This window comes from Struthio camelus, chromosome 7, assembly GCF_040807025.1.
Source record: "Struthio camelus isolate bStrCam1 chromosome 7, bStrCam1.hap1, whole genome shotgun sequence".
Taxonomy (NCBI): domain Eukaryota; kingdom Metazoa; phylum Chordata; class Aves; order Struthioniformes; family Struthionidae; genus Struthio; species Struthio camelus.
Window position 1 is genome coordinate 40,776,505 of NC_090948.1, and position 24,038 is coordinate 40,800,542.

At 40.1% G+C, this 24,038-nt stretch overlaps 1 protein-coding gene across 1 annotated transcript in view; it reads left to right on the top strand.

Annotated features, from left to right (window-relative positions):
• Positions 1-20,358, top strand: part of IPMK (inositol polyphosphate multikinase) — a 40,874-nt gene extending 20,516 nt beyond the window's left edge. Inside the window, exons 3-6 of the mRNA XM_068951041.1 lie at positions 1,094-1,190; positions 7,713-7,885; positions 16,118-16,199; positions 17,339-20,358. Of these exons, the coding sequence (XP_068807142.1) occupies positions 1,094-1,190; positions 7,713-7,885; positions 16,118-16,199; positions 17,339-17,973 (987 nt within the window). The 3' untranslated portion in view covers positions 17,974-20,358. The remainder of the gene's footprint in view (positions 1-1,093; positions 1,191-7,712; positions 7,886-16,117; positions 16,200-17,338) is intronic.
• The last annotated feature ends 3,680 nt before the right edge of the window (positions 20,359-24,038 follow it).

Genomic DNA, 24,038 nt, shown 5'->3' on the forward strand with positions numbered 1-24,038 from the left:
GAACGGTGCTGCCATAAAGGAGCGTCAGGATTATGTGGCTGGGACAAGACCAGAAGAGCCCTGAATTAGATGTGCCTTAAGTGCTGCGAAACACCGCCTTATGTTTGAAGTGCAGTGGTGGATTTGAGTTTGCCCAGTTTGGGTCTTCTGTGATGAAAACTCAATTTAGCGTGAACTCGCGTTGACTAATTGTAACCTTCTGCTGCTGTATGAGGCTCTGTCGAGAGTTATGCCGCATCAGCGGTCAGAGTTGAGGTTTGCCTTGATGTTGTAGAATAGCAGCTGGGTTTCAGGCTTTGGAGGTCTTCCCTGAAGTCTTCGTGTTCCAACTTTAAATAGTTTTATTCTGGAATGTCAGCTGTTTGTCACAAGGTGCTCTCACACCATGGCTAAAGGTGGGTCTTGTAAGCGTGAGTGGAACTAACTCCATAGAGCTCCATTAACACTATTTTATTTTGTTTATTTAAATCTTTGAAAACTGGTAATAGTCATGCAGTTCTGTAGCAGGTATCCTTAGGCCTCATTTTAAGTGCACAAGGAATTACTTCAGGAAATAAGCCAACTGCCATTCCTGAACATTTTTTTTTCTTAGATGAGTTGGAAAACTTTGAAAAAGAGTTAAAGCAAATGAAAACAAATCTATTTGAATTGTGTACTGGCTTGGGTAGCTTAATTACAGGATGGTTTGTTTTGGAGGAAATGAAGAAATTCTGTCCAACCTGAATTTTATACTGGTTACCAGATATCTGAGGCTATAGTAATCCTATATTATCTTGGATTCAGGATAGAAGAACTGAATCCTTACTAAATAAGATTCAATACTAACAAATATGGCTTAGACTTTTACTCAAGTTAATGCATATGTTGTTTTTTGTTAGTGCTGGTGTATCTTCTACACTTCAAAATTTGAAAGAAAGGATGCTGTTGATTTATCTCAGATTGTGCTGAATATCTTGTGCGTTTCTAAATGTAAAGTAGGAAATCCTAAACAAATAAATGGAAAGGCTATAAAAATGATAATAAAGGGACTACTAGAAATATCAAAATGAATGTTTTAAATTGATCATCTCCCCTTCTACCCCATTTATTTCAGGTTTATGACTCTGACTGTTGTGACAGCGTTCTTCTGGAGCTGCGGGAATATCTGCCAAAATACTTCGGTGTCTGGTCACCACCTACTGCACCAAATGGTACTGTTCTAACTTTATCTATTAGTTCCAATCTGCTGAAAATTCTTCTGGAGAATGATTTTGGCAGGTGTGGGCTCTGTAGTGGTGTGTCTTCTTCCCCCAGCCCCCCCTTCCCTTTTAAGCCTCTGTAACTCACTCCTGTTCTCTCTAACGACACATTGCAGTTTGTAGTCCTCTGGCTGGGTCTGAGTTAGGCCTCCGTGCTGGGGTCTGCTGCTGGGGCTCCCAAGGTTGAATCACGCTGCTTTGTTGTATTGTACAAAGCAGTTATTTCAGTAGGTACCTTGCTTAAGAGTACTGCTTGTCCTACATCCGTTTTGAATGGAATGGAGCTCTGGTTTCTTACTTTAGTATTTGTGCAGCATGTTAGCAGTTGTGAAGAAAAAGATATTTTTGGAGGACAATTGGCAATAGCAAATAGATATTTTTGTTGTATACTTAAAATAGGAGCTAGTTTATTTCTTCTTCTCGCTCTTATTCACACTGAAGAGGCTGAAATTCTGGAACATACAGGAACCAAAGGACGTCATCAGTCAAGCCAATTTAAATATGTGGGCACCTAAATGAGAAGCTGTGATCTTGTAGTATAGTTCTAGCTTCTCTTCCTTGTGCTGTCTCTGGATAGACTTGTTTTCCAAAGACAGCAGAAATTGCACTCTCCAAACTCTCTGAAAACAAATGCAATGATGATTGTGGTAGTATTTAGCACTTTCTTGGTTAAAATTTGACTTCACGTTTTTGTATTTGGCACTAACTCGAATAGCTCTACCACAGCTCTCTTTCCTTCCCTTGTAATTTTGTGTCATGGAGCTTGCTTAGTGTCCTCTCCAAATTGCACATCAATTTTTCTTACTCACAGTAGGATCTTGGAGAAGTGAAAAATGTGTAATCTGGCTGAGATACAGTAATTCAATACATCCGTAGTTTATGTTGTGAATTAACTAATGCTGTGCACAGGGGGGCTGAGTTTTGGCAAGTCTCCACAAGTAGTAGAGATGTAGCCACTAGGAATAACTGTTTAAAGGAGGGGTAACTCTCCTTTGTTTGTTTGTTTGCTTCTTAAGATTATGCAGTATCAGGAGCTCCTTTGATAGAAAAGCTACGGCAGAGGGTTTGAATAAAACACTCCGTTGCCAACTGTACTATTTCTGGTATTAAAGGGTTTCTTGTAGTACTGATAGAAATCAAGTGCATCAGAGATTATGGCGTTTAACAGGAAATGTGCATGCTGGCTACTTCCAAAGCTGAGCACTTTGTAACATTTTAGCAAATGGCTTAAGCCTTTCAAGTTAGAAGTAATTTCTTGGTCAGAAGGCATATGTAAACACAGGTGTGGAAGACCTCTGTGATGTATTTGCATTTCTGTATCAGTGCTCGACACCAAAAGACACCGAAGCTGAAAAGAATAACCAATGCTGCATTTAGGCTGGGTAAAAAGGAGGAAGTCAAGTTTAGAAAAACAAGAAGGGAAATAAATAGACGATAGGGAATGTGGAGAGGCTATTTCTAGGGAAACTAGGGTTGGGGGTTTACCTGTCTTCCCTTGCCCCACTAGCTGTGATTTTAGCTGTGGCGCCATTCAAAAGGTTGAACTTTGTTTAACTGCTGTGGTGTGTCCCAATGACAATAGATGAAAGAATCGAGCCACTAAAAAGGCATCTAGTTGTTAAATTTATATCAAGGTAGCATTTGTAGCCTTTTGCAGTCTTGACACTGGAAGCCTGACGCTTCCTGCGGCAATCACTGCTCTACAGATTGTGGGGACGAAGCTCCAGACAGCCTTTGAGCAGAGAACCTAATAATTCCTTATTGTTGCCCAATGGACATAAGAAACCTCTTGCCAAGAATATAAGAATAAATCAGTTTCCAGATCCCTTCTGCTTGCTGCATTTTCTGGGTGGGTGGGGGGAATATATATATATATATATATATATATATATATATATATATATAAAATATATATATTATATATTTCAGAATTATCTCTATAAATGTAAATATATTTATATTTTAAAATAGTGCTTATGTGAAGGAGAAACTGCTTCTATATCTTGCCAGGACAGAGAAGAAGATGGCCGTAGGCATTCTTAATCTCTAAAGTTCCTTTATTTATGAGATAGTGAGGGAAGGGAGAGCTCTTTGGCAACAGGTAAGAGTCTTATGTGCATAGCTTCAGAGCTCTTACTTTGGGAAGAGGATTGGGAGTTTGAGTAGCGTGAAGAGAATCCTAGACTTGCAGTAGAAAAAACTGAGACTAAATTAATTTAGGACCACACTGAAGATAACTGTGACCCTCTCCAAGTGTCTATATGACAGGTAAGCAGGAATTGTGGTGGACAAGGTGGAGAACACAGGGAATCTCTTTTCGTAGAGAAAGGTTTAGGGAGACAAGTGCGAGTCTTGTATGCTAAAACTGCAGGTAAATGGATGAAATTGCTAGCTAAATGGGAAAAAATACATTAAGTGTTAATTAGAGCATAGGAATGGCCATCCCTAACCCTACACAAGATTCATCTTGGATTATATGCTCTCTAGCAGGTGCCTAAGTACACAAGAAGATGCTGATGCACGCTTGCCCTTTTGTTGAACTTTTCATCTTCTAAGCAGAAAAGATACCAGTATTCACAAGCATCGTTATCAATAAAAATGTGTGAAAACTGTCCTGTTATGCTAAAATCGCATACCTCAGCATAATAAAAGCATCTGTATAGGCCTTCTGGGTCTTGCTTTACCCTCTGTCACAGTGCTGGTGCTATGGCGTTGAGCCACCATTAGAGATGGATGACGCTACATCTCGTGAAGACAATCTAAAACTGGAGTGAGACAATTTGATTTGAACTTTGGTTTCAATGGTATTGTAGGCATTTGAAGTGTTTTCATAAACACGTGGAAAAGTTGTTAGGAAGATATGTAGGAGCCAAATTAAGACTTTTTATATCTCCTGCTGAGAGCGCTAAGATTCTAGTTTTTGCTGCCTACTTGTTGCCCCTGGTTCCCTTCCCCTCAGTAACTTTATTGCTGTTCATTGCATTTCCCTCTAGGCTCTAACTTTTGTTGCCTAAAATGAGAACAGGGTAGATAAATATAACTTGTAACCAAATCTTTCTTTTCTTCTCTTGTTGCTGGGAGCAACTGAGGCTTTCCGTGCTTATTCATGTTTTGAGAGCTGTCTTGTAAATTATGAAAAGACGTCAGATGCCTCAAGTTATTTTTTCACTTCTGATTCCAGTAAGGACTGAATGCTTCAGCATGTACATGCTGAAGTCTGCAGTGGTTCATGCCATACAGACTTGCTGAATTTTGGTCTTTTTTTTTCCTGCTTGTCTGCTTTGGGACTATAATAAAGTATTTAAAGACTGTGTCAAGCCACATCTTCCCCTCTCCTGAAAAATAGAAAGGAGAGTGATTTGTTTAAAATCTAGAAATGCATATTGAGGAATACCTGCCGAAGCTAAGATACAGGAATCCTTATGACTTCTTTTCTCTGCATGGGATTTTAATTTAAGCTCTGTATAGATAGCTTGAAACTTAATTTATTGGTATGCAGTATTTCTACGTGACATGTGCAGCATATCTAATTGTGTAATAGAAAATTGTATCGGTGAATATGTAATTTTCAGAAGCACTTTGGGTTAGCAGTGTTCTACGTAGTATTTTAGAAAACATGAAGCGCTTGGAAATTGTGCAATTTTAAAAAATAGAGTACGAAGGAGAGCTCTAGTTATCTCTGCTCTGCTGTAGACTTCAAAAGGATACTCGGGCTCAGATCCTGAAAGGGTAGAAGAGCACCTGACTTGAACAGGCACTAAAATGAAGTAGTTAAGTGATACCTACCTGTGTTTGGTCCTTGGTTTCTTTTTTTGCCTCAGTCTTAATGCTTTGCAAAGTGTTGTAGGGGTAACTGTGTTAAAAGTTGTGATCCACTCTGATACTGTGATGTTTGGGATCTGTGTCAGTAGACCGGAGACAGTAAGATACTGAACACACTGCAAATAAGAACCAGATAGTGCCAGGAGAAAATATGCATAAACACTTGCTGCATTTTCTGAAGCTGTAGTCAGCCGGGGTTGGGGGGGAGAATGGAAAACCCTTGGAATAATGCTTTATCTCTTGTGGCAACCTCCCCTTTTGCTTCCCTGCCCTGGCAAAAAGTCTTTCGAGACTGTTAGGTCTGCTCAATACATTCCCACAATCTTAAATCTGAGGTAGCAGTTAGTTAAAAATGAAGCCTTAAAGAATAATTCCAAAAAGCGAGTGAGAGATGAGTCATTTCTGGATAATTCACAAACTTGGCCGAGTGATTGGTGTTTTCCAGAGTTAGTATTCACTCTAAAGTTATTTTAACACTTTTATTTGTTTTCCGAGATGTTTGTGTGTGTTTGTATACGTACCTGCATACATAAAATGCATCTATCTGGTAGGCGCTTTTTCCTTTCTATGGCAAACCTTTGATGCAGTGCATCTGCGAGATCAGTTCTGAAAACCTTGAATTTCGCTTATTCATTTTTCCTGGATTGTTTTAGAGTGATGACACAAACCTATTGATTATAATAACTTCCATAATAAGCAAAAAGGGTAGGTGTGAAGGATGGCACTTAAATTTTTACTGTTTTGGTTGAGCTAACAGATGGAGAAGAGGTTACATAGATTTCCCTGGATTCAGTACTGCTCCCCCATAAACTCAAAGCTTTGCCAATATCTGACTCAGTTTCTCCACATTTGAATAGAAAAAGTGGAGGCTGCGCTTCAGGTGATAAAGAATAAACTTCCCGGTAGGGAGAATACTTGTCTTGCTTCCCCTTAGGGTGCATCTGGTGAACAAATCTGGAGCACTTTTGCTGCCCGTGGCTTCTGTGAGTGAAGTTTGAGTTATTTTTGGCCTGGATATCCCTGCGGTTGTAGTTAACAAATCTGTTTCGTGGGTGAGCTGGTCTAGAACTAGACACTTTTTTTTTTCTGTAGCTAGATTGATTTTGTAGCCTGCCGGGCAATGGAGAGTAACATAAGCTGATAACACTGAGTTAATGGAAGATTGAAGTTTCTTTTTAGAACAGAAGTTAATAGTTTGACATACTTCCCTGAGCGTGACTATACATTAAAAATATGCTTGGTCTCATTTATAGATAGGCAGGCAACTAGGGATTAAATCTGGTTTATTTGATTGATACGTATGTACTTTCGGGAGCTGAGTCATTCAGTCGTGATGATAACATGATGTAAAAATTATCAAGTTCTGAATAGGGCTACTTAAGTAATAAAAGCCAGTTTCACCGCTTATCCTTAGGAAAGCGTTTCTCCTTCTTAAGTAGAAACAGAGCGTAGCTGTTTGTTTGCTATCGGTACAGCTGATCAAATCAAGGCACTTTCTCTCTTCTGCTCTTTAAATTTGAACTGCAGAAGTTTTCCTTTCTTTGGCAATCCCATTTTAGACTCTGCTGGAGAGGTGGGGGAGAATAGGATGTCTGTGCGTATTCAGATTCCTTTGAAGCCAAGGAGACGCATTCATTGCAGTAGGCTGCACTTGAAAGAAAAATGAATTTTATGTGAAGTTTGTGACAGACTTGCAAAAAAAAAAAAAAAGGGGGGGGGGAAGGGCTTGCAGAAACAGATTTGTGAAGGGTGTGAAAAACTATTGTGTTAATGGTGCGGGTGGACTTGGTGCACCGGCGTGGACTGGAGATCTGCGCGTGTTTTCTCTAACCAGATTTGTCTGAAAGTCAAGCAGTTAAGTTTGTTTTCTGGTGCTCTGACAATCTGTGCAGTAAATCTTGTTGGCCAAGTATCCTACTTGCTCTGGGGAAAAGCATGAACCAGTTTATTTTAGATAGTCCTTTAGAAACTGGTTTTAGATGGTCTTTTAGAAAGCTTTCTTCACAAACATTTTGGGTTTTGGGGGTGTTTTTTTTGCACCCCACTGCCCCTATACATCTTTTGGGAATGGATAAAAAGCAGCCTAAGATTCAAGGAATATTTTCCCCCAAAGGTATGGCATGGGAAGGAGTGCAGAGGGAAGGAGAGGGGGGGGAAAAGAAGACAAATGAGATGCGTTTCTGCTGCTGTAGGGCGAGGCTGTGAAGTATAATTTCATTTTTTTTTTTAAATGAAACAAAAAGTTGCAATTTTAGTTCTAGCCCTTTCGCACATGTAAAGAAAACACAATCTTTGCCGCAAAACGAACCATGTGCCAACCTGCAGTTGTGTGCGCTTATTAATGTTGTTTGAAGTATGTTAATGGTTTAAGAGCTAATTAGGAATTTCATCTGGGCAATAATTTGAATTTGGGTGCTAGGTAGGCACTCTTCATGTATACTTTTCTAAGCCCTAGGTCTTTAGAAATTAATGTCAACAGAGCTTGTGGGTGTCAATGACCATGATTTAGTCTGTCTTCATAGACAAATTTTTTAAAGAACTTGCATGGTGCTAAGCTTTAAGCCCTTCTCCTTCCCCCACAAAAGCTCAGCAGGAATCTTCTAACTATTTTACTTTGATCCGTTATTAACCAAAGTTTTGTCTTTTTAACAGATATGTATCTAAAACTGGAAGACGTGACCCGTAAGTTTAATAAGCCTTGTATAATGGACGTAAAAATAGGTCAGAAAAGTTATGACCCGTATGCTTCAGCTGAGAAGATACAGCAACAGGTCAGCAAGTACCCACTAATGGAAGAGATTGGCTTTTTGGTGCTTGGCATGAGGGTAAGAACTTGTTTTGCTTTCAAATTCAGCTTATGCTCTGGCCTGTTGTCCAACGCCATGTTTAGTGGGTAACTTCCTTAGTGAATAGTAATCCATTTGAGGTTTTAGTGGGTAACTTCCTTAGTGAATAGTAATCCATTTGAGGTTTTATGCAAGTGAAGTGTTATCTGAATATATTGGTAGTACTGGTATCAGGTGTCACATGAAATAAGTTTCAGACCATTCATTGCTAGTGTTCAGAGCAAGTGTTTGACTTTGCAGAGTCCCTTCCATATGCTGCGCCAGAGTTCAGTAAATATATGTGACAGATGTTGGGTTATGCTGAAATTACTTAAAACTGAAGTAGTTCCAACTGATTTTTCTCACTTAGCAGATACTTAAAAGATTATCCAAATATTTGTTGGCCTTTAGGCTTATATTAGAGATTTACATACTGGATCAGGTCACCTAATGATTTAACAACAAGCTGCATCCTCTCCCAGTTTTTAATTTTGATTTTGTAGGTTTTTTATGTGCACTTGCTTACTTCTGCTTTAATGAAGTGAGATAAGGCACTTGAATATATTTAGGAAAGAGTAGGTTAACTTTCGGCAGATGATGCACGTAGTTATAAATAGCTGCTTGTGTTCTGCATTTAGAAATGTTTTCCACCAGAAGAAAACATCTGGTGCTTGTATGCTTGAGGAATAACTGTCACTTGGAGACTAGTTTGAGATGAATAAGGACCTTTAGATGTCCATACTAACTCTATTGCATTTCCTTGTTTTAAATACTTAATCTTCATTTGTCTCTAAAATTTTGACATAAATAAAAGTTTTGCAGAACTTTTGCAGATCAGGAACCACGGACAGATTTCTTTTTCACATCTATAAAAGAGATCCCTTATGCTGAAGTGCATTCAGATAAGGTTTTATAGCCTTATTGGGCGATAGGGAGACTCCATAGTCATCGGAGATGCTATCCCACAGTGCTGGGGTCTTTACTGTGTGTATTCCTGTGCTGTTGGTCAAGCTCCTTCTGTTTTGTTTCCTTATTTTGCTTTTTTTTTTTTTTTTTTTTTTTTTACAGAGGTCCTACTCTGTCTTGTTGAATGGATTCCTGATACAATACGCTTAAAGTGTGGGTTGACTTTTTTCTCTCCTGTCGAGGTTGGCACAGGAATAACTTTCTGGCTCTCCGATGTGAGATTTTGTTGTTGTCCTTGCCTAGAGAAAGCCAAAGCTTCTGAGGCTTTGCATCAACAAGCATAAATGGCTACAGCCTCTGTCAAGCTTCCAGTTTACCTGGGTAGCGGTGACACACAGGTTGCACCGTTGTTTCAAATGATTCTCATATCTCCAATGTGGTGGTACTTAATTGTCTAAGCTCTCAACCTTAACTCCATCTTGAGATAAGCTTTTTGTAGCTATAAGTTATAGTGGTCATGAGCAGTAGTTACGTAACATTGTGTAAGAGACTGTGGGAGTAGAATCAAAAGCCAGCCAAACAGTTTAGATCCAGAAGGAAGGCTGGAGATTATAGCTCTGGATTTGGCTTATGTTGTTACATAACCTTTCTTATCTCATGTGTGAAACAATGTACTTCACATTCTTTGTGTTTCAGGACAGTGTAAGAGGAATGCTTACTTCCACAGTGTTTGCGCTGGCGGCTGCTGCCTATAACACTGCTATTTACGGATGTCTTTATCCTGTTAGAGGAATTCATTCCGCTCCCTAATTAAAACTATCTTTATAATGATGGTTCTTCCAAGCACTGCAGTTTCCCACCCTCTGTTTAACTGTGCGAGGTCTGTGCAGCTGGCACCAAATTGCATGTTGAAGTTGTTTTCCAGAAAGAATTCAAAAGGTTCCTCCTCCCCTCATGCAACACTTCAAGTATAAATTCACAAGGCCTTTTCTGTGCTCAGCTGGTCTCTTCGTGTGAACAGGGCTCTCCTTGCCTATAATCTTTCTTTATTCTCACAAAACTGATAAGGTACAATGCTCTCCTGTGCAGGCGTTTACTGCCCGAAAGAGCTAATGTGCTGGGTGAGGGCCGCTATGTATTTTGTCCAAACACACACATCTTAACACAATTCAGAAAGTATTGGGGGTTTGATTTTAATCTGTGTAATATGTTTCTTTTTTACATGTGTGTATGTTGGGGGGGTATTTATTAAGTTCCTGCTTTAGGGGAGCAAGGAAGGGAAGAGGGCTAGGAGAATTAGGAAATAGTTACATGTGAGGTGTTTTCCTTAATTTTTTTTTTTGTATTAGCACAAACCACCTAAGTTATCGTGGAGAAAAGCTGCAAACAATGTATTTATCTAGTTCTCCCCCGCCAAAGCCATTGATATGAGCTGATGGAGCGTTTTTATGCTTTGGTAAATAAGCTGTCATTTATACGTAAATACAAGGTTTGTCTTAAGAAGCAGCGAGTGCTCTATTTGGCAGCACTGTTAATTTATATACATAGTTCTGGTATTTGGCCTGTGCTAAAGCATGTTCATTGTATTTCGGTGAATAAACATAATACATGGATGGAAAATACATTTAGAAAGTACAGGCATTTAAATAACACTGATAAAACGCAATTTCATAATTAGTTTTGCGGTTCCTTTCCTTAACGTATGAGGAGATAGATTTGCTAAATATGTAAGTAGTGTGAGCAGTTCTGCTGCTAGGAAAGTCGTGAAAATTTAAGCATGAGTCAGAGCTCTCAGTTATGGTTCCAGTAGCAAAAAAAAAACTAGTTGCAAGATGGTTCCGGTAGCAGTAATAGGAATAGGTAAGAAATATCTTAGCAGTGTATGCAGTATTAAAAATAGTGTGTTTTTTCTGCTGTTAAATACAAGAAGAACGTGTGGGTTGTGATTTTTATTTAGAATCGCAGTCCATTTAGCATCCACAATGCCCGACTTCATCAGGATTTTTTTTTTCTTCCAGAATATCTTGATTATAGTATTATGTAGTCCCTAATATTTGTGAAGCTTCATCTTTAAATTTCAGGCTGGTGATTATATAACCCTACCAGCATAATCTACAATTTAGTTTTTGTTTGTGCCTGTTAACTATTGCAGACGGTAACGCGGATACCTCATCAAAGCTGTCTTTGCGAAAGAATTTCCTAATCCGCAACACGTTCTTGAGAGATATTTTAAAACTGACTTTGGTCCGTTTCCTTCGTTAAGAAAGGAAACGCTCGCTAACGTTGCGATAACTTTCATGAGCTCTGATATGTTAATAGCAAGATTTAGGAGGGAAACAATAGTAAAGCTATCAAATCCTGTGTATGCTGGGCTTTTTTGCCATAGTTTTAAAAAAAAAAAAAAAAGAAAGGCAGCAGACGAAGGCTGTGGTGGTTCTGCCGAGCTGCTGCCTGCGGTACCTCCGGGTACCGCTTCCTCCTCCCTTGCATCTCTTTCAGCTTTCGCTTCCTGATTCTCGCAGCCTAGCTGCGTTCCTGTGTTTCACAGCCTGACTGTGCTGGCTGCGCGCTGCAAAACCGAACGCAGCACTTCCTCAGAGGCCCTACCTGCTGGATTCAGGGGATGTGTTTCAGAAATACTTCTCTTATCGAATTCAGAAGATTTGTCGGTCATCCCTTTGGGCAAGTTTTAGCAGCTGGGTGCTCTGGCATTTTTTTCCAGTGCTTTTTCCCATAGGCAAGGGACTGCTGTCATGTATATGACAGCTGGTACATTTGTGTCCTTATGTCTGATAAGATTTTCTGCATGTCAGGAAAAAGGCAACAATTTACAAGAGATGGCCTCTTTGTCCCCACGATGTAGAAAAGCCTGCATAGGAGAAATTTACTCTTAATGAACTGCTCCGTGGAAGTTCTTGGAGTCCAAGAAAATGTGTTAAGCTGTTTTAAAATATGTTTCGTGATTTAACTGCAGTATCTTCCTTTTTTGTTTAGAAGCGGAAAACTGTTCTGCTTTTCTACTGAATTAATTTCAACATAATTTGATTCTGCAGTTTGCTTATGCAGGGACCTTACTAAAGTTTTATGTTGCTTGTCATAGCATTTGACTGAATACTTAATTATATGAAACTCAGTCAAATAACAGAAAACCAAGCAAAGAAACAAAACATATATAGAAGAATATGCTATTATAGCCCTAGAAACCAGGGAACAGGTATGCATCCTGTCTAGGCTGAATTTGCAAGCCAGCAGCAAGCAAGGATGTGTGTGCTTCTGTTGCTTTTAGTCTAGCAAAGACAATATACGTTTAAAGAAGGAAGGGAAAAAAAGGACGTGCTCTTGGCAGCAGTGAGTGTTATAGCATTACCACAAAGCAGTAATATCAAAAAAAGAGAATATAAAAAAGCAAGCCTTTCCATCTCCCCCTTCCCCCCCAAATCTTCATTTAGTTTTAATTTTAAAAAAGGGCTTTTTAAAATGCAATGTTTAACTCCTCCTGTGGCAGGACAAGTCCAAGGCTCTGCTCCCTGAGAGACTGGAAAGAAACCTGGGTCCTTCCCAGGTGTAAAGGAGACCCATACATTTACATAGGGCTTATGGTGAAGTCCGGGGAAAAGGTGCCCAGTTCTGGATCTGGCATATTGGAGCTGCCTGACGCTAAGGTGATGGCCTGGTGCTGGTTAGCTGAGGAGGCCCCCGGGCTCCTCTTGCGATCGAGCAGGTTCCCGGGCGAGGGGTACGTGTCCTGCCTCCCTTTGCAGTCTGGCTCTCCAGGTTCGGTAGCGGGTTGGGTGCCAACTTTTACGTGCCTGTTGCAGAGAGGCCTTGCTGTAAGCAGAAAGCTTTGTGTAATGTTTCAACACTCTTGCTTGCTCCCTCTTACTGTGGAAGTGTAAAATAGAGGTGACTTAAGTGTAGTTATGGAAAAAGTACGGGGCAGAGGGCCAGCTAGGAGTGGATTGCCCTTTAAAGTCTGACTGTGTCAACATCAGCGCGTGTGTTTCGAATGGCCAGTTGCGCGCACCCTTGCTTAGAGGAGCAGGTCCCGAGCTGCCCTTGCGGGGCGCGCGGGGGAGCGGATACAGGAGCCGGGAGCTCCGCGTGGGAGCTGCTTCCTGGGCGTCCGCTGGGCGGGGGGACCCCCACCGGGTAGGGGTGCGAGCAGGGCCTCTGCGACTGCGTTGCTCTCAGCTCTGCAGCTACTGCTCTGAGCCACTGTTCAAACCAGTTCTGAATACATATATATATATATATATATTTTTTTTTTTTCCCCCAGTCTAAATTAGTTGGTTTTTTTTTAAACAGATGGTCGGGAGGTCTAAAAATTATTTAATGGAGATGTTTTGTGATGACAGTATCTCCACCACACAGACTAGTCTTAATTAGTATCTATTTAAATTATACAGTTACTATATATGTAAATTTTACACCCGAGAAGACTAGGGAGTTGCCGTAGGTAAGCATTAGAACAGTCTTGTGCGTTTTTCTGCCTTGCCCTGAAAGTCGATACCGAATTGCTGTGAGTGACGTTACATAACGCTTGAAGTTTCGCGTTTCTGCATCCGGGCTTCAGCTTGATGTCCTTAAGCTGCAGCTTCGAGTTTTGCAAACTGTGTGTCTCGGTTTTGTGATCTTGTGAGGCTTGTCCTTTTTTTTTTTTCTTTTTTCTTTTTTTTCTTTAAGGCCTCCCTCAGCTGAAGAATGTCAAATGAGCTGACGCTGTTTAAGAAATGGTACAAAAATGCGTACACAGGCAGGCAGCAGTAACCTAACACCTTCTGGGGAAGCCAAAGCTGAGTGAGTGTTGAGGAAGTTGGAGGATAATTTCCCTTGTAAGTTTAATTATCTGTATTTCTTGACATCTTGCCCTCACAGAGACCCTGTTAACAAGTTTATTATTATTAGCACCCTGGATTCCAGTTCTGTTTGCAGAAACCTCACTGAATGGGGACTGATCTTGTGTAGTATGAATGTATAAACGTCACCAGCTAAGAGGTTTTCTCGAAGGTGATGTTTTGCAGATAGTATGAGGAGTTTTCTTTATCCCGCATGGGAGCGTGAAACTCTGAAGATGGGAGGACAAAAGTCTAATGAGCTGTGGCAGGTGGACAAGACGTGAAATTTTCCTGTCTAATAATTTCTTGACAGTTGTTAAGAAGCTTGGAAGATTTGACTTATTTGACTTGTTGTCATTTTTGACAGCAATGGGCAAGTACAGACGGTTGCAACAGCTGGGGTACAGAAGAAGTCTCCCTCAAAGGAGACTGTCTCTTGGGGAAAGGTTAGTGGCGGGTTAGCAGCACCTGAGTGAACAAAAGCATGGTCAAGCAAGAAGCCTGCGCGCTAGGAAGCCAGTTCTGGTCTCGCTGTTGCAACGTGGCGTTTCCTTTGTTTTGCTGGGGTAGGTGGAGCTCGAGGGAGAACTGGTGAAAAGTTGGTCCTCTCTGAACTTGGGTCTCTGCTCCTCTGCTTTCAGTAGGAGGCTTAATGTATTTGTATTGGGTTGAGATTTTCCAAAAATGTTTCAAACGGTCACGGCCTTTCGAATGAAAGGGCTTTAAGCAGACTTAGGAGACGGCTGTTTGGCTAGGTGGAGAATACTTTCGTGATTACCTATGTGAGTTGGACAATAGTGTCTTTTTAATAATGCTGCCTTAAAAAAAAGGATTGCACGCATACCCTTTTGTAACCTAGGATATTCTGAGTGTTTGCTTGTTGGCAAGATAGTTAAATATATATTACAGTGTCAGTATGTGTATAGGATTTCGTAATTGATTATTGACCATTTTGCATAGTTAAAAATGTGCTATAAATGTAACGTAAAACGCGTGCCTGCCTGTGTGTTTCTAAGCTTATAGAGCACCTTTTTTGTGGGATGGTTTTGTGCAAAAAAATGAGCTGAGATGCCGCAAAGACCCAGAGTGGTGTCTGTGGCAGAAAAATGCGCCTTGTTAGTAAAACCTGCTTGAACGAGGACTGAAGAACTACAGTATAGCGGCTTCGCGGGAAGCGCGAGCCAGAAGCACAGGGTGCCGAGATGTTGCTCCAGAGTTTCTTTGGCAAACGAAACGAGCTTGCAGGCCTTAACGAGCTTTTCTTGAGCAAGTGCCCATATCGCAAAACCTGTGAGCTCCTAGGGGGAAGAGATAAGGTTCTGGTAAACAAGATTACGTGTTCAGGAGCGTGCAGTGTTGCAGAGACACGGAGGAAGCTGCCCCCAAACTGACTGACTAAACTGGAGAGCTTGATGTTATAGTGAAGGTGCAGCTAGTAAAAACTGAGGCAGTCTCCAGGCTTGTAATCCTGTTTCAAAGAAATATATGCGTTTCTGATTCTTATTCTAATTACTGGTGGCTTGTAGTTCTTTAGATATAGGCTTGTAGGTTTTTTTTGATAAGTTTAAAAAAAAAAGGGGAGGAAAGAAAACCCTGTGAATGGCTTGCTACATGAAGTATTTGAATAAGTATTCTTTTGGGTTCCTACATTATCTACTGTTTTATGCTTATGCACTTTTTTTAGAAGTGGTGAAAAAGGATTGTTTTAGTGAATCCACAACCACGCTTCTGAGATGCTGTTTTAAGATAACTCCCCTACGGCCTAGGCTTCTCTGACTGCAGGTCCCTGGGCCTCAATTTCCATAGCTGTCGTAACAGTGGACGTAGTAAGCACACCAGTGGGAACGGTCTCTCTGACCAGCTGGTCGTCTTGCTGTGCCTGGGAGGGGGGGAACCCAGCAGTGGAAGTCAGGAGCAGCGGCTTGTGTGGGGTGTGTGTGGTTTTGTGCCACTCAAACTATGCACCTTTATGCACCAGTTGCCGATGGGAGAGTCTCGGATAGCTGGGCCTTTCTGGTCAAATAATAACACTTCTTATTGCTGTGCAGTTTTGTTAAACACTTCCGCAGTGCGAAGAACTATACAATAATGAAAATGGAGTTTAATGAGCTTGTTAAGTTTTAATGATTTGATAAACACAGTGATATTGATAGGAGTGTGCTAGCTTCAAGTCTGGCCTTGCAAGTCAGCGTTGCGTGCTACAGAAAAGGCTTGCAGTAACTGGGATGGTGATTTTTAACCACTATAAGGGTATCTTTCCGATGAGAAAACTGCGGTAAGTTGTACTTGGTTAAATCCCAGGCTGCCAAATAGCAGTAGTTGGCAGACGAGAGCACTAGAGGGCAGTGTTGACCTCGAAATAATGCGTACCCCTGAGTCCGCGGGAGAGAGAGTAGCAAAGATTTTGTAGCCTGTCTGCAACATATCTCCGAGCTCTGGGGAAATATTGATTGCCGTAAATAAGTGCGGAGTTTCCTTGTGCTTCTTGCAGGTTTACCACGTCTGTACTGACAGCTATGAGACCCAAAACCAGCACTATGGAAGGAGCTTGACGAAGGAAACAGTAAAAGATGGTAAGGAAATTTGTGTGCGAGTTTAGTGCTCTTAAGTTAGGTTTCTTTGTTTGTGTTTTAATATAGAGTATTACATGGAAAGAGCTGCAAATTCTTTATATGTTCCTGACCTTTCTGTCCTTGTGCAAGGTGATTCTGCAACTGTTTCCTGTATTATTTGAGCTACCTGTTGATCATAAAAAAAAAAATAATAAAATAAATAAAATAAAATTGCAGCTGGCTGTGTAGGAATTTCCTCATTGCCTTTTCCTGCTAATAAATGGGTAGGTAGTAAATATTCTGGTATGACTTGTTTTCTTTGTAGGTATGATACTATAATGAAATAAAAGCCTTTTAGAGCTATTCAATCAATATTTTTGACTTGTATATTTTTCTCCAGAAGCTGTATGTGAATATATACTGTCTTTTATATTATAAGGCTGCTGTAAATGTTTGTCACTTAAACTGACCTTCTCAGCTGAAGTCTATCCATACCTTGTGGTGTGTTAATAACAAAATAAAAACATTTTCCTGAAACAACCCGGAAAGAATGAGTGGGGTGATTTACTTTAAACTGGTGTGTTCAAAGCAGCGTCAGGCCAGTACCCTGTTTAAAACAAACAAACAAAGCCATCTGGCAGTTTGATAACTCTTTCAAAACGGTTATTAGTGGACATCTGTTCATCCCTTCCCCACCCCAGGACGTGCAGACAGACATGAGTACACCCATGGCCACCCTTCTCCAGAGCTGGCACTAACTTGTCACCTCTGTCACTCATGATGAAGAAGCCAGGGACTGCTTGAGCCTGTTTATCCCTGGAAAATTCAGCTGGTCCCTGCCAGAAACTGTTCAGATGCTTGATAGGATGAAGTGGGGAGCAGAAACTGTGTTCGTCTAGTTTTCACTAACTTTTATTTACAATCAGAGCTCAATCTGTAATATTGCATAGCAGTCCTTTCATAGTAAGGCGACTGAAGGTATTTGAATTCCTCGATCTGGTTCTGAGTTATTAAGTAAGTGTTTAAAATGAAACTGTGAATATTTGGTTTTTCTTCAATTCAAGAACAAATCTAGTCCCGAAAGAAATGAAAACATTTTCATGATTTTTTTTTTTTCCCCCCTCAAAATAATCCTGAAAACATCCATTTCTTTCTTGTAGGCATCTCAAAGTTTTTTCACAACGGGTACTGCTTGAGAAAAGATGCTGTCGCTGCCAGCATTCGGAGGGTTGAAAAGATCCTGGAGTGGTTTGAGGGCCAGGAGCAACTCAACTTCTACGCTAGCTCGTTGCTGTTTGTTTATGAAGGTTCGTGTCAGGCAACTACCGTGCGGTTGAGCGATGTCACTTTGGCAGAGAAGAGAGTAATGCCCAAAGGACTGTTGTCAGGAGGAGACATACTGGAGTATAATAATAATATTCACGTAATAAATTCTACAGAGAATGGAAAAATAGAGGCCTCTGTAAGTAAAGGCTTGTCCAAATTTTATGCACTTCACAAAAAGGCATGCTCGAAGAGGCACCACGGTCAGCTCTCGCTCAAAGTTGAAAACTTGGAGCAAGACAACATGTGGAAAAGCAGCACTTGCATTACCCACGAGCATCTAAATGGAAATGTTATACCCCAACTGGAAAAAGTTTTCTGTCACGTGCCAGCAGAGATCAAGGAAAGTGCAAATGTGGAAGTCCGAATGATAGATTTTGCTCACGTGTTTCCTAGCAACACGAGGGATGAGGGCTACATTTATGGTCTGAAGAATTTAATCACAGTACTTCAAAATATTTTGGATAACTAAATTCTTTGTTAGGGTTTTTACTGGGGGCCAATGATAAAGAAGAGCAACAACATGAAGAATTTCTGCACTTGTAATGCTGTATAACTGGGTTTGTATTGTTCTACTATATTTTATTTGTCTTTGTACTTTTGGTAGAAGGGTTTAACTTTTTATAATCTCACTCAGGAAAATAATTGATAGTTAATTAAGTGTGAAAGGATGAAGATACTTGAGATTAAGCAGGATAGGTAAATTGGTAGGATGAAATGTATATGGCTGGCTTAAATCCAAGGAGTACAGTTATACAATAAGTAAGGATTGTGTTAGTTCCCCATAACTGCTTTAGCTTAAGTAACGTGTGCCCTCTTAGCCTTGACACTGAGCCATATCTCCATTAACAGGCTATTAGAAAACGGACTGAAAATGAGATCAAGTGCAGGATTGATGTCCTCAGTACTGCCCTCTTGTGTTTACTATGTTCGAATAACTGGAGTAACCCTACTTTGAGACAAATCCTGTTTAGCTTCCGTAGTCCAACTTGGGAACCAGCCTATGGAGAAGAGCTTCTCAATGTAACGGGGTGATATTGCTGTTCTTTTAAAACTGGTGGGCGCTTCCCCTCTTTGTGGTTGTCCATAGCCAATGCGCATCACAGACAAGCTACAACATAATTTGTGTTGAGGTGCTAAGAAAATGCTGGACAAAATTACCGTAACAGGCTTAAACTGCACAAATGCTAGAGAACCTATAGTCTCAAGAAAGAGTGGGGGTCGGGGAGGGGGGATTGCGTGCAAGATATTTCAGAAGCTAATTTGGTTTAGGAGATTACGTCGGTCTATTAATGGGATGTCTGAAGTCGTGACAAAGGAAAATGCCTCAATCCTTTCTGACGGCCCTTCTCCAAAAACTTACCTTGGGAAAACAAGTGAATGAAAAAAGGGAAACAAAGTATTTTCAGTAAGCATATTGAGATTTCCTTTAGCTGTTTGCTGCTTGTATTATAGCAACGAGTGTTTCAGCTGTTCACTGTGGGGGAGCACCAACTGGAAGCAATGAGCAAGACAGGTAAAGGGCCCTTTACTGCTAAGGTCCACTTCAGCCCTGGAAAAAACAGATGTACTTTCAGTTATTTCAGTGGAGTTGTGGCTCTTTTCCCCAGGGCTAAAATTGGCTCATATTTTTTTTACTGATGCATAGGCAAGCTGTGTATTTTGAAAATTGTCCCACCTCCTTTATTCACCGGCAAAATTAAGGCTTTCTTATAGGATATTTGAGATTGGGATGACGTAGCCAAACATTTTTTGGTGTGCCTCTTGTGTATCCTGTGTACGTGACAGTCCTAACTTGCGTGTATAGTCAGCGATATGAAAGTCACGACAAAAGTTTTGGCCTGTGAGGGGCAAGACTTCAATGCTTTTGTTTTATGCAAGCCTCAAGTTTTAAAAAAACTACAAATGAAAAACTCTGGAATGGATTTTAGTCATCGGAAACGTACATCTTTTAAATGTGGACTTAATGTGACATTGTGGCCTCGCTGCTGTGTATGATGTTCTGCACTATGCACTCATTTGCGTATGTCCTTGCAAGTTCTCGACGTGTTTTCTGTATCGGAAAGAGAAGCAAACATGTTTTAAATAAAGCTGACAAAGTTCAGTTCCATTTGAGATCCTAGGTGAATTGGGAAAAACAGTATTATGTATACAACTACATTGTTTAAACTTCAGAGCTAATATTGGATAATACGTTCAAGAATCAAAACAATCTGTTTGCAAAATAATACTTTTGAAGCATGGAAATGGATGCTCGCAGTAGGGGCACTATCTTTTTGCTGAAAATCTTACGCAAGTTATGGTGAAGGGGAAAATACCAGGAAGGTGACAACTTTTTTCCACCTGGTATTTCTGTTGCAACCGTACAGTTACTACCCACTATATTCCCAGCTGTCTGTGAACTAATTTAAGCCATATTGTGGGAAAAGCTTGTGTTCTTTGTTTGCTTTAACCCTGTTTTTTCTGGTTTTGTTGCTCTATCCTGTAAGTAGTCAACACTAGAATAGTCTAGGCTGGTAAAGACATAATTATAAATTCACAGTCCTCCGTAGAAAATACGGAGGAAAACATTTATGCATTTGAATTTTTGTCCTCTGTAATTCATCTCTTCTGGATTTGAATCCATTTTGTGCCGGGGAAATTAGGTATCTGCCTCAAAGAAGTCAGTTATTGGAAAATGATCTGTATTCTCTTAATATAAGCGCATTCTCCTGTCTCTGCTTTAAGATATAAATGTCTTCAGTGTTTGAATGCTCTTTAAGTATTGATTGTCGTGTTGACTATGGCAGTGTTTGTAATGCACCTGGAATATTGTTAAATTGTCAGAATATTTTGAATAAAAAATAAAATAATTTTATCAGTTTTTTTACCTGTAGTTATTATGGATCTATTTTTGTTAATTAAAAATGTAGCTTGAGAGAGAGAACTATTTTCGATTGGAAGTTGTGTAACGAAAGCTTGTTGTGCAGGTTTTTTGGCATAGTACCGACTGTATTGAAGCCTGCAAAGGTATTCACGCTGTTCTTGCGCATCTCTTTAGTGTCTTGTATTTGAAAACATGAGGTTTTCAGTTTTAGCTCGAGATGTATTCACAGCAATCATTGGCCAGATGACAGAATTCAGTAGAAAATGAAAAGGCAGATACTGGTCACTAAGCTTGTGTAGTATCACTTATTTTCCTTATCTGCCATTAGTTACCTTCTCCCCCTGCCGGGTACTGGGTGTTTTTGTTGAAAACACCCAGGGCAGGCAACAGGGACTGGGAAATCTTCCCGCAAATGGTAGCAAGGCCTATATAGGTATTTCTGCCCAATAAAACTGTAAAACAGGTCCCTTTTCCAGGCTGGAGTAGCACCCGATGGCTGTGTTGATGAAGCCCATCCGTCCCAATTTTGAGCAATAAGAATTTGATTTGGTAGAATCAGTTGTCAAAAGGGAAGATTCATGGAAGCATTGTTTTTTTTAACGTTATTCTCTGAGAATATAGTTAGTTACGCTGAAGACTTTCTAACTAGGCAGGTGTGCAAATTGTCTATAGGGGCTTGCCTAATGACAGTTTGAATTGTATAAAGTTTTATAAGAAGTACTTACATATACGGTATTTTTGGATATTGGTGGAACCTGTTGCCTAAATCACATTGGAAGTTACTATACTGTTCTGAAATGTTTAAAATATTTTATGCAAATATTTTATGAACTAAAACTGAAACTTTATCTGTGTTTGTGATTCACATGAAACTTGTACTGTTTTCTAATTTTTTGCTGCCGCTATGCGTAGTAGGACTGTGCTTTTTGTAACGCTCTAGTTTAATGTAGAATTTTTAAGTACTCGCTAGATCAGGCAATCAGTATTTCCCGTATTTTTTGATTAAGAGTGCATACGTTACTGACATGCTTAATGCACTTTTTTTTTTTTTTTAAGTAATGTTAGTGTATGATACATCTTAAGCTCCGCTAAACAATTCCTTACCTGCAGAGAGCTCCTGCTGGTTTGAGTCTGGATCGCAGTATGTAAAATTGGCCTGTTCCTGTGCAACAGCAGCAGTGGCAAAGAAATGGCCCACGCTGGTATGTGAGCAAGCGATGTTTACAGGTAAAACTTTCAGATCCTTGTAATTGTTTTTTCACTTCATGATGTGAAGTATTATAGAGTGTAGGAAGACAGAGAAGAGAGTCCATCCACATCTGTTGTTTGAAGTAATGATTTGCTTAGTTGTTCGCTCTTTCTTTTAAGTAAGCTCCCTTCCCTGAGTGCCTTCTTCAGCCCTTGCTTTGGTACCAGGGGTGACCTCCCACGAGTAGCAGCTAAGGCATCGTCATGGAATGATTTTTGAAATGGAGTTTTGATGTTTTTTCAAGAATTTCATGTCCCGTGACCGCTCTTAAAGCGCAGGTAGTGAAAAACATGGTCAGAATGCCTCAAATAACATGGGAGATGCAAATCCCCTTTTTGTACCCTTTACCATGAAAAAGCTGGAGTCACATTCCAGTATTGAACCTATTTTGACTGGAGATTTAGATCTTAGGTTTTATGAAGCTTGGTTAGGCATGTTTTAAAGAGAACTTTTGGGAGGCAAGGTGAGCGACAGCCACACTCAGCATGTAGTTTTCCTTCTCTTTGCGCGATAAACACTGAAGTTTAGGTTTAAGAAGGTGGCACGGCAGGAAACGGTGCAAGTTCATAAGGAGCCCCGAGTAGGACATTTCTGCAGCGCAAGTAGTTACTGCAGATAATATCCACAGGCCTTAAGTTTTCAGATATCTCACAGTCAGGCTAATGCTGTTGCGTATTCATCGAGTTAACAACAGACTGTTGTCAGGCGTTACTTTCAAAGTATGCTCCGCCACATATCCTCAGGCCAAATCCTGTGCGTTTGCTGTTGTTCACGGCAATCTGTAAGGCAAAGCTGCGCAGAACGTTGACATCCCAAGGGCAACGGTGACAATTACAGCAGTGTTGGAAGGGGAGGGAAGAAGTTAAGGATTATATAGTGGAAAACATATTTCAAGAAATACTTTTACTGTAACTTTGTCTAGTGGAGATGGGCCCCAGGTATTTGGAGTTTGACTTTTGTTTGCTTTATGATATTTAGCAGAAGATGCTTCTGCAGAGCAGTGGTGAATGGGGACAAAAGTACTTTCAAAACACCTTAGCTTGAACTGTGCACCTTGGTTCAAATAGTTATTTTTAAAAAAAAAAAAAAACCTTGTGATATATGACGTAACCTCCAAATGTGTATTGCACCCGACTATAAATGAAACTAGAGTGCACAAAGGCACTTTAATACTCTGGGAACTGTACTGGAAAATAAAGCATGTGAAATTGCACCTAATGCTGTGTTGTTAATTGTTTTAAAAATCTAAATTTCTGCATTTATTATGCTTGATGGATGAACGTATCTAGTCTGGCCTCAGTTTCTTTGGTTCAAGTGTCTAAAGCCATCACTCAATCTCCTTTAATTTGTATGTTTTTGACTGTAACTTCATTTGTGTGTGGTTTTTTGCCATTATTGGACTGCAGAGGGTATTGTTAATATATGACATGTTTGTTTTATAGAACGATGTACTATGCTATCTACCAACTTTTGTAATTTAATTATAAGTGATATTTAGAGTAATTCTAATAGCTGTATATTTGGCAAATTATTAAAATTTTCTGCAAGTGACTTGCAAGTATAACTGATTTCTTTTTGATACAGGAAAATGTTGACAAAAATTTTCCTTGAATATATCTATATTGATTAATCCCTCTTTCTCCTCTTGTCTATATGCTGCGTAATAGGTGTGCACCTTGGGTTTTACCACTTTTGCTTTACCATCATGTTTTTGTGAGGACATCCATTGCTATTCTTGGTAATGTTTGCTGCTTGCTATACATGTGTCACCTCTAGTTAAAAACGAAACGGAACAGGAACCACACGCGCAAAACGGGACTTGTCTCTTTTCAACAGAAGTCTATGCGTTACTGCACTGCATGTGAATTTTAGGTCAGCATCTTATTCTGTGTCCATTGTGCTTTTCTGAACCGAAAGAGCATTGGAGAAGGCAAAAAACCATCCCCCGAACTGGGCAACAGTTTACAAAAAAACTTCTGAATGAATCCATAATAGCTCAGGCCTTGGTGAGTAACTAGGCAATGGCTATTTTACTGCAGAAGAGTTGAACCTCAAGATTCAATGTTTGATTCAAAGCTTTTGAAAAATCATGCTTTAAGTGAGTTAAAGCTGACTTGATTTTAATTGTTCCTGTTTTGGAAGAGGGTGAGTAGTCAGGCGGCAAAAGGGAGGCATAGATGAAAGAGTGGAAAAGGGAACAAGACAATGTTTTCATCAGGCCTTGGGCATGTCATTGAACAAGTTCTGGCTAAAGTTGTGCCCCTTTGTAATCTCTGAAAGGTTATTGTTCCCTGTATGTTAAGGAAGCATAAAGAAACGTCTGTATCTAAAACTTTTGGGCTTTACAGAAAGTCGGGTTGGAAAACACTGAACAGTTTGACAGTGTAAGCAGCCTGCTGCAGATTATAAACCATCCTGCGGC